This window comes from Epinephelus moara, chromosome 24, assembly GCF_006386435.1.
Source record: "Epinephelus moara isolate mb chromosome 24, YSFRI_EMoa_1.0, whole genome shotgun sequence".
Taxonomy (NCBI): domain Eukaryota; kingdom Metazoa; phylum Chordata; class Actinopteri; order Perciformes; family Serranidae; genus Epinephelus; species Epinephelus moara.
In genome coordinates, this window is record NC_065529.1 from 599567 (window position 1) to 611011 (window position 11445).

At 42.2% G+C, this 11445-nt stretch overlaps 1 protein-coding gene across 1 annotated transcript in view; it reads left to right on the forward strand.

Annotated features, from left to right (window-relative positions):
- The window catches only part of LOC126386418 (dihydropyridine-sensitive L-type skeletal muscle calcium channel subunit alpha-1-like), a 509728-nt gene extending 502193 nt beyond the window's left edge, over window positions 1-7535 (forward strand). Inside the window, 1 exon segment of the mRNA XM_050038752.1 lies at window positions 6608-7535. Coding sequence (XP_049894709.1) covers window positions 6608-6617 — 10 coding nt within the window. The 3' untranslated portion in view covers window positions 6618-7535.
- Window positions 7536-11445: the final 3910 nt, after the last annotated feature.

Below are 11445 nucleotides of genomic sequence, written 5' to 3' on the forward strand. Positions count from 1 at the left end.
ACCAATGTGGATATATGCAGCACTTCCTGTTTACAATGAAATCTGCAGGAAGTTGTTATATAATAACTTGAGTATTGTTTGGAATATCAAAATTCTTTTAATAACTTTTTGTCGGGAGGGTCCACAGATGCGGTGTTCAAAGTTTCATGCCAATCGGTGAAATTGCCTGGGAGGAGTTCTAAAAAGTAGGTTTGCGACATTTTGCGAATTTGCGGAAAAAAAATGGAGACGGAAATGGGCGTGGCCTATATCACAAGATTCAGCACAATTCACTGAACTGTGTGACAAAGTATGTGGGAGTTAGGACCTAAAACGCACTGTCCTTGATTATAGCGCCACCTAGTGGTGGAAATTCAGGATGACAATAGATTATAAAATTTTTCGCCAGACCTAACGCGTGTGCCATATTTGGTGAGTTTTTGAATTTGGGAAAGGGGCCAAATTGGGGATTATATGCTCAAAAGAATAATAATAATTAAAGCTTCAACCAGCGTTTGGCAGGACCTCGCACTCGCGCCCGTTTCGGCCCCCAGCTTATGTCGTCACTGTGAATTATTTAGAAATATCAAACACATTGCCACAAACATTAGAAAATCCTTACAGAGCTGAACGTTTTGATGTTTGAATGCTTTCTGTAGCTGTAGGTATGTAGAAGTGATGTCACAATATGCAAATTAGATGAGCGAATTTATTCCCATCAGATTCCTCTTCCTTTATTTTGAGGAAGAGACAACAAAAACAGCACAAAACAAAAGAAATCTACTGTGTAAATATGTTCAAAATGTTGTTTTACTGAGATGTATGAAATCCAATATGGCCGCCACCTAGTGACGTCACAATATGCAAATTAGAAGAGTTAATTTACTCCCATGACAAACTTTGGGTCATGATGAATAGTTTTCTTATTTACAGTATGCCTTTATGTCTCACCACTTTCAAGCCACAACCTTTTGAAATGTTGAAATGAAAATGGAATATTTTCCTCAATAAACTCTGGCACCTAAAGGGTTAAAATGGAGATTGTGCCCCTGTCATGTCTACATGTAAGATTTAGACACACACACACATCATGTTTCTGTGAGTTTGTGTGAGACAGTGGTTGCCATGGTGATGAAGTAGGTGCACCTGGCAGAAGAGCAGAGAGAGACAGACAGAACACAGACCTATTTTAGTGGAGATTTAACTCCTCGAAGAAGTTCTTCCCATTCCCAAACCGTTGGTCCAATCATCAAAATAATGTGATGATGAGAGAGATAAAGTTATACAGAAGATCTGTTGAGTAGCAGTTGAGCTGGCATGTGTGCGTCTTTAAAGCCGATACAATAAACGGTGTAGTAGGAGATGTTTTTTTAAGAGCATGTTTGAGGCGAAATCTTACTTTTAAAGGTCAAATAGCTCACTTCCTGTTGGAATTAGGTCATGGGTGTCAGCGCGTGATTTGTAACTCAAACACACCAGTTTTGGTTTGATCTTGATACGACATTCCTACGGGCCACAGTGGCCATTTTAGTGCACCTAGGTGGCGCCAGAGAGCCCATTTTGGCACTTTAGGGGTTAATAATGTGTATTTGCTGTTTCAAATGAAGTTTCTGCTGCTGTAATCTGTCCTTTAAAGATTGTGAGACACACAGACAGAGCTGTGTGGTCGTGTCTGTGTTTGCAGCCGTTGTCATGGCGATTAATGACTTGCCTGCACTTGAGGGGCACACAGAGAGCTCATGAGAGCAGATCAGCAAAGACTGTTTATAATGGGTTTGAACTCCTCGAACAAGTCCTTCCCATACCCAAACCGTTGGTCCAATCAAGAAAATAAAGTGATTGTGAGAGACAGCCCCTTCTCGTGAACGCACGTGTTTTATATTTCTAGAGTCAAAAATGTGGTCAGAGGAGCGAGTTTAAAATGTGTTGCACCTAAGCTGTTTCCAGAAATTTCTCCTCTGAGTTTACATGGGAGTGAATGAGAAAAAACGGCGCTCCCTTCGCTTTGGAGCCACTCAGTAAAAATGTGTACGTGTGAGAGATTCCATGTCAACATATCTGTGAGCAGGACAAATTTTCCTACGTTTTGTGGTATAAATTGTGTTTGTACAGTGAAAATTGTGGCCGTATGAGCGAGTTAAAGACAAAAGTTTTAGACGATTTTTAGAGCCTCTCCACTCTAGCTCACAGCATTCCGTGCAATACACACTCATTATAAACTGACAATTTCTCCACTTTTGCTCATGGTACTTTGAGAGGCACAGATTAAAAACGGTAAAAGATATGAAAAAGATTAAAACATGAGTGAATAGATGAGACCTGTGGCAACATTTGAGAGTTGGAATGGAGTCTGTAGCACAAAGTATGGAGACGCTGTAAAGGCTAGAAAAAGCCCAAAGATTGGTCTCTTTCTCCCCCCTGCTGCCATTCATTTCCTATGGGATAGCTTTCGAAGATCGTCAGGACGTTTTTCTGACATCTCACCTTTAGGAGGCCATAAAATCCAAACTAATCGAGTAATGTAAAAGTTATAAATAAGATCTGATTAGAAGGAGTTGATCTGTCATCTGTGCAAGTTTGAAGCCAATAGGATAAACGGTGTATGACAAGAAGATTTTTTAGGAAAGGCAGTTTTAAGGCAAAATCTTACTTTGAAAGGGCAAATAGCTCACTTCCTGTTGGATTTAGGTCAGGGGTGTCAGCACGTAATTTTTAGGTCTTCATGAGACAAACATGGCAGTTTTGGTTTCATGTTTCTACGACGTTCCTACAGGCTGTAGCGGCCATTTTTGTGTGCCTTGGTGGCGCTAGAGAGCCCATTTTAGCACTTTAGGGGTTAATTTCATGATTTTCTAAAATTTTTCACCGGTTCTGATGGGCGTGCCAATTTTGGTGAGTTTTTGAGCATGTTTAGGGGGTCAAATTCCAGTTCAAAGAGGCGGCGGGAGAAAGAAAGAATAAACGGCGAGGACTGCTCTGTGAGCTGTACTCTGCCTCTAGGCTCGGTCCCTAATAATAACTAGAACTGCAAGCAGTTATGAACGGGGGCCAAGCCCCCCTGTGTGACTCGGTCCCCGCGTCTCGCAGAGCCCATGGAAGTTGTCCCCGAAGGACGACAGGCTCTGGGCGAGCGCATGTTTATGAATGTGTCATTTAAAATGTGGAAGTTACAGGCAAAACTGCATTTGCATCCGTTATAGCGCCACCTATAGACCGATTTGCGACGACTTTGGCACAAAGCCTTTGGATGACGTCGGGAACGAGTGACTTAAGTTTGATGTTGAAAGCATCTACTTTGAGCGAAATATGAAACAATGTGTGTTTTTTAGCTAGCAAAAAAGATTGTTTGGTTGTAACAAGCGCATTTTTTGGAGTGCCAAAATTCTTTTGATAACTTTTCATCAGACACATCTGGAGATTCTATGTGCAAAGTTTCAGGCAGGTGGCACTTAAACTGTAGGAGGAGTTCAAAAAAGTAGGTTTTGGACATGTGGCGAATTAGCAAAGAGAATGTGCAGCAGAAGTGGGCGGGGCCTGTGTCAGACAACCCAGCTCTATCCAGGGAATACATGGATATAATGTTTGTGAAAGTGTAATTTAAAATGTGTAAGTTGCAGGCAAAAACGCGTTTGCATCCGTTATAGCGCCACCTAGTGGAGAACATGTGCAGTTTTTGGTACGGAAGATCTGTGTCCTATTCTATATGTATCAAAGCCCTCAGCATGATAGTTTGGCTGAAATTAATGTTTGTTGTTTATCTTGTAATACGCCACGCCCACATTGACCAGTCATGACCACCTTCAAGATATGACCTCAGAATTGGCCCTACTTCATACCAACCGAATTTCGTAGAAATCGGTGCAGCCGTTCAAGAGATCTAAACTTACCATATTTGTAGCGCCCCCTAGATGCCAACATTCGCCAAATTCGGTTCATACCCTCACAGTCTTATGCCAACCAATGATCTTAAATTTGGTGTTAATAACATTTAGTTTGACCGAGATATCCAACAGTTTGCATTTTTATAGCTAGCTATAGAAGTTTGTTTGTTAATAATTTGCGCATTTTTTGACCGAATAAAATTCTTTTGATAACTTTAGATCAGGTCCAGTAGAAGACTGTATATGTCAAGTTTCACGCAGATTGGAAAAAATCCCATGGAGAAGTTCGAAAAAGTAGGTTTTCCAGTTTTTGCGATTTTGCGAAAAAACTTCCTTGGCGCAAGTGGGCGTGGCCTATGGCAAAGTGATTCAGCTCTATTCAGGGAAGCCGGGGATACAAGATATTTGAATGTGCGACATACAATGTGGGAGCTATAGGCAAAAACGCATTGGCCTAGGTTATAGCGCCCCCTGCAGGCAGATATACATAGTTTTTTGCGTCTGAAGTACGTGCAGGGGTCTGGACCACCCCTCCAAATTGCACCACCCTCCCTTGCACGGTTTAGCCTGCAGCACCACTTTTACCTATGGAAGAATAAAAATAAAAATCTTTACAAAAACAATAGGGTTCCTAGCACTGCTGGTCCTAGGAAACGCGTCTGCTTGCATACGCGTTCCCTCGGCCCCTCGGGCTTGGCCCCCTAATAAACAGCGCGATTACAATAGGGTCCTCACAGACGACTTTGTCGTCGCTCGGGCCCTAAAAATAATAAACAGCGCGATTTCAATAGGGTCCTTGGACGACTTCGTCGTCGCTCGGGCCCTAATAAACAGTACGATTACAATAGGGTCCTCACGGACGACTTCGTCGTCGCTTGGGCCCTAATAATCATTCGAAAAACAATAGGGACCTCGCAGGTCTCCTGCTCGGGCCCTAATAACACTGGACTGAAACCCAAACCAGTAAATGGGCAATGCTTTTGTCTTTTGTGTTTTATGTTATTTGTTTTATGTTATTTGTGGTATGGATGTAAATGTTACTGTATTGTCATGTATGTTATGTCCGATATTCCGATTGACTATTTTTGATGGCCTTATGCATCAGGCTCCCTAAAATAAGCCTTAAATAACTTCCTGGGAGACCTGATTCACACATGCTACTAATGAATCATGTAAACAGAACCTGTACTTCTTTTGTGTGTGTGAATCAATTTAATTCAATTCAATTCATATGTGTCAAATCATCATTTATATTCCTTTAGCCCATAAGGGTCCACGGATCAAACAAACCAAAAGGGTTTTTACATAAAATGAATCCAAATTGTGAATATTGTTATGTGAAGTTCATTGCTAACTGTACGCTAACTTTGCTCATCATGATGGCAGTTCAATAATTCCTGTCTTCCTGCACCTTGCTGTAGGGTATGCTCAGTTTTGTTATCTTGTGGTCTACAAACTTAAGGTATCCCCAAGCTTCTCTGTGTATTTTCAGCCCAGGACAGCCCCTGGAGTACAGTATGTGCCCCTACCTTGGTGTCAGTCACCATGTAATAGGATTTATAATTTCAAATGGAAACTTTAGGGAAATTTTGCAATAGTCCACAAAACCAGCGTTTGTCGTGTTTCTGGGAAGTTTGTCTCACACACAACTATAGTCCTTTTTAAATAGGAATTGTGCAAATTTGCAGGAAAGCCCAATCAGTCTTCGTTCAGCATTGGCAGTATAAAAACAAAATCAGGGAGTGCAGCGAAATGCTGCCTGCCTACTTTTGTTCATACAGAATATGCCTTTTTCGGGGCAATGGGGGGCGTGAGCAAGTAACAAAACGTGTAGCTCTGTGTGTGACATAAACAGTGATGTACTCTGAGAGGAAGCCACGGCGGCCTCTTCGTTTGCGAGGGCAAGGAGGGCGCGCAGTTTCTTGTCTCCCCAGTTGCTCATCTTTAGTGTCTTTCAGGTTTGTGTTTCCCTCTTGCTACCAGCTGTTCATTCCTGCTATCAGCTGTTTCTGTTGGTCCACCGCCAGTGGGTCGCATGTGCGGTGTCATCAACAGCTCCTCCCATAAGTCATAAACAGCCCCTCCCGTGGTGGAAGGGCGCCTCGTTCTTTTTAAACCTAAAAAGTTCCGCCAATATGTTTACCCATACGTGGCGGAAAATTGGGCACCTCAGCTCAACTCGCCAATCCGGCTCTGTGTGTCTAAACGCTAGCAGCTTGCCTGCAAAACGGCCCAACATTTGCCATGATACACGTTTCTACATACAGTCTGAAAAAGTCATGACAAGACAAGACTACTAACACAACTCCCACATTTTACACATCACTCTCTCTTCATGCAGTATCAGAAAGGCTGACTTCCTCCAGACTGCTGAGCCAGTTTGAACAAGCAAATCACATTGACATGTGAAATAGAGCTCTGAATGAATCAATATTATATTAGCTCCCATTCAAGAAGTTATGATGTCATCATATTCAGAAACCGAACTTATCTCTATGTCCTTCTGTCTTTCTGCATGTATTGTACACTAGAAACAGATAGAACGTGATAGGGAAGAGATTGATTTGCAACAAATATGGAACCAGGGATGTTGCACCTTATGTTTGTATATCACTCAGCCATCCCTATACCACATGTACACTATTCCTTATTGTAATGGTGATTTACTCCATATGTTGCTTGTTTGAATGTATGCCTAAAACTGACATTTCATGACTGTTTCATTCTTGTCCCTTTTGTTTTAACAGTCTTTATTAACAGTAGTTTGGAAGAATTGGCCTCTGACTACTGATGTCTGCCCGAGTACTTCAGTGCCATGACCTTTGACTTTGGCAAAATGGAGATGGCAGGAGCTTCTCAACAGATGCAGAGAAGGATTGATGAAAGGGACTGCCAAGGCTGCCAACCCTACCATCCAAACCTGAAAACAGTGTTAAATGTGTCAAAAACTTTAATGCTGACCATTGCCCATAATAGTGAGTTCTAAGACATGTAATACCAGGAAATGCTACCTGTTACAAACTTTCCTTGATTTTATTTCTTCTAGAGACACTGGTCTGGTGTGAACTGTTTGTGCTGTCTTCGCAGAATTTCTAAATAATTTTTTAAAAATCTGTCCCATATTTTTCTTACCCTTATTTTGCTACGACTATAAAAACAGGAGGGTTGATTTAAGGGTATAGTATTTAAAAAAAAAAAGCCACATAATGAAAGAATGCAATTTTTTATATAGACATTTAAGTAAATTCCCACTGCAGTGTAACAAAAGATGAGGGGGAAACAAGCCTTTTTTGATTAAATATAAATATATTACTTTGACTGTCTTTTCTGTCAGTTTGCTAACTTTGTTACAAAACTATCCATAATTTGACATGGCCTTTTTATCCATTGGCTCTTTAACCTGCTGAACTCTTATCACAATTGAAGCATGTCACAAATGCTTTTTGTTTTTGCTCAAGTTTACTGTGTTACACGGACCTACATGTATTACTTAGACAATCTCCCTTTCATATCGAAATATTGATTAATTCAGATTTTAGTATATCGCTGCATGCTTTAAAAGGAAAAGCAATTAACTGTGTTTAAGACATGAAGCTTTTCTGTAGTTGTCAACCTCACGTTGTGTGGTGTCTTGGTGTGTTTGATTTAAGTGTGAATAAAGTCTAAATGCAACAGTATCTGCATCTGTGGTGTTGTTATTTGAAAAGATGAAAAGGCCACATCACATATAATTAAAGCTGCGAGCAGCGTTGTCGGGACCTCGGCTTCACGCTTTTTCGGCTTCCAGCTCACATAGAGATTTTGAATTATTTGTGAGAGGCAAAATGTTGATAAAACAAGCTATGTCAGTATAACGCAAGGTCATTTTTGGCAATGAACCCATGACTTGGGAGTAGAACTTTGATGGCTTCTGAAAACCAAACTACTGACGAGGACATCAATCAATCAATCAATCAATCAATCAATCAATCAATCAGTCAGTCAATCAATCAATCAATCAATCAATCTCACAACTCACAATTTGCCTCACAGGGCTTTACAGCATACAACATCCCTCTGTCCTCATAATTCTAGCTATTGTGGTACAATATGTTGAATTAATATCTGATGAGTTGACTAATGATAACAGAATCAGCAGGAGGCATTTGACACCACAGCAGCAACACAACCTCACACGTCACACTATCCGGGCACCGCTGTGATAGAAGTTAACCTGCGAGACAGTGGAGCACAAAGGTTCTGGAGAAGAGTTACTGACATGCAGTACGGCCGAGTTAGTGACATGCAGTAACAGGACATGTGAGAGAGAGAGAGAGAGAGAGAGAGAGAGAGAGAGAGAGAGAGAGAGAGAGAGAATATTAACAGTAGAAGTATTTTTATTTTCTCCTGCTTCCCCAGTAGAGCAAACACACTAAATAATAAGCAGTAAAATTACCTGTATTTTTCTCCTACTTTTCCATTATTGAGGTTTGCAAGCCATTGTTGCAAAGAAAATAAAATAAATGCTATGTTAGTGTTGATATGGATGTGTGGGTTAGGGTTAGGGGTTAGGCAAAAGAGTTTGACCTGGAGATCTTGTATTTACAAGTTTTTGGTATCAGGCATTTATTTCAAAAGTTTTAGGAATGAGCCACGTGAGCTGGACAGTTTGGTAAATGTTATACTGTCAGGTGTGTGTGACTACACACACACACACACACACACACACACACACACACACACACACACACACACTTGTGTCTGTCAGAGTGAAGCTTTTGTTATGCTAATTAAGGACTGCATGTGGCTGACAGGCAGACAGAGTGACAGCAAAATGGGTTGAAAGTTTCTCGAACTAGTCCTTCCAGTTCCCAAACCGTGGGTCCGATCTTCAATCTGAAAGCATCACCAGATCGATAATCTTGTTCTGAACATAAAAATATAAAGCTTGTATGTCTATGGACTCAAAAAACTGACCTTAATCACAAGTTTACAGTGTGTTGGCCCTCATCTTTTCTTACAGAGATCATCATGAGGATTTGTGTCCTGCACCTTAGAACGCTTCTAAAATCCAAACCGTTTCAGTAATGACAAAGTCCTTCACAAGTAATGTTCACCAGGGGTAGAGCTGTAATGTGTGCAAGTTTGAAGCAGTTATGATAAACGGTGTAGGAGCAAATATTTTTGAGAGACAGAATTTATGAAAAACATCATCTTACACTGAAAGGGCATTACTGCACTTCCTGTTGGACTTAGCACAAGACTGGCCTGGCACAAGGGAACATTGGCTAACTTATACTGTATGTGGCTGTGCTGGCAGTCACTGATCTAAATCTACAGATCTGTGAGTCAGTGTACATTTATGTTTGGCTTCATATTGATCTGACCTGTGAACTGTATTGTTGCTCACTAAACACAAGTCAGAAACATAGTTGGTCGCTGTGCCACAATTCAGCATATGGCTGCATTCTGATACTGAACATAGGTTACTTGTTCTTCATAGTTACATTTCAGAAGCAGTTATTTCATATACCCCTCTTGTACATGATGTGAATCCAGTGTCATCGCTTATGAGAACTTGCTTGATATGTCCATCAGGGGACACCAATGTGTGCTTAAGTGCGCATGCACATGCATGCGTAAAGTGAGTGAAGAAACACTTTATGAGAACTAATCTGGCTTTCATAACCCAATGCCCACCCTGTTAATGACCTCATGGCACGTCACTGTCAACCAGACATAGTGGTGGCTGACCAAGAACAGAGGGGGGCAGTTGTGGTAGATGTGGCAATCCTAGCTGACAGTAACAGTAGGAAAATAAAGCATGAAAAGACTGAGTACCAGGTTCTAAAGAAACAACTGGAACAGATGTGGAAGGTGAGGCCCAAGTGTCCCAGTGGTAATAGGAGCATTAAGGACTGTGACCCCCGCACTGGGGGAATGGCTCCAGCAAATTCCAGGTTTCTGTCCACAAGAGTGCAGTCCTAGCAACAGCTAAGGTACTGTTCCTGGGCTGAATGGACAACAGGGCCAATGCGTCGCATCACCTGGTGAGAATGAGACAGAGAATCACTCTCTCTGATTCTCTGTTTGGGCCCCTTTGTTCGACCAAGCAAAGCACACTCCTGCGTCAGCAAACAGGAGTGACCTAGGTAGAACCATTCTGACGGGTCCCAAAAATCACTGAGGCCAGACTGTAGAGTCAGTGTTGTACCTACCCGGATATCGACTTACCTGAAGCAACCTCTTGAGCCAATGATGAACTTAACTTGAACAACCTGTTGAAGCAATGATATACTTACCTAACACTTGAGCCAGATATCAAAAACACTCCCTCACTTATGCCTGAAACCAATGCTGTCAACCCCAATTCTCTTTAATCTGGTCCCTGTGATCCCAGTCACCCTGGAAAATGACTGAGATCACAGAAACACACAAGCCTCCACACCAGGTCAAGGAAGAGCTTTTAAGTTAAAGCTATAGTTGGTAATCCTGTTCAGAAACACTTCTTGTTACACTGGGTGAAATGGTCCTTCCATCCTGAGAGTAGTCAATACATAATGTGCTCAGAAAAAGGAACGAAAAAAATCCGACCTCTGTGGCAGCTGCAGGCCTGTAAAAACTCTGACCAATCCCTGCCATTCGGTGCGAATGGAAAGAACCAATCAGATGCCTTCATGCCTCATCCTGCCCGAGCCCCCCTCTGTCCCTCCCTCCTCCCTGCGTGCACTCATCACGTGTCACCGTTGCCGGAAATATTCAGCACACTCCTCAGCAGAAATACCGAGTTAGTAGGAGTTTGCTGAACAATGGCAGTGAAAATGCAGCCAAAAGTACCACTTCCAGCGTTACTTGTAACAGCTCACCCTGCTAAACAGACTGAGAAAAGAAAGTCGGAGGCAGAAAAGGCTGCGACGAAAAAGGCTTTTGATAAAGTGAGAGGACAAACCAGACATCAACATCGGTGCAGCTTTTGAAGGGTGGAGACAACTGAGGGGGCTGGAGGGCCTGAAGAGTGATGCAGAGGTTGCTGTCTTTCTGTTGGACAGGTAATTATTTGTTTGCTTTGGGGGGATTTGTTATTTTACTCGGCTCTCCTCTGCCCTGCTGACTCCTACTGCAGGATGCGTGTTCAAGTTTGTGTGGGGCCGTGGCTTTGGACGGAGTACTGACGGGAGGGGGAGGAGGGGGTGGAGCTTAGAGGAGGTGCCGCTTTCAAATCTTGCTAGCTCTCCAACATTAGCAACTATAGCTTTAAATACTCAGTGAAAATTTAAAAAAAAATAATGCCCAACCAAAAACGTGCATGTAAAAACTCATGCTAACATTCAGGATTTATTTTTACTTATACCTAAGTAGCAGGGCGGCACGGTGGTTTGGTGGTTAGCACTGTCGCCTCACAGCAAGAGGGTTCCTGTTTCGATCCCGGGTGTGGGAGCCCTTCTGTGTGGAGTTTGCATGTTCTCTCCGTGTCAGCGTGGGTTCTCTCCGGGCACTCCGGCTTCCTCCCACAGTCCAAAGACATGCAGATTGGGGAATAGGTTAATTGATAACTCTAAATTGTCCGTAGGTGTGAATGTGAGCGTGAATGGTTGTCTGTCTCTAT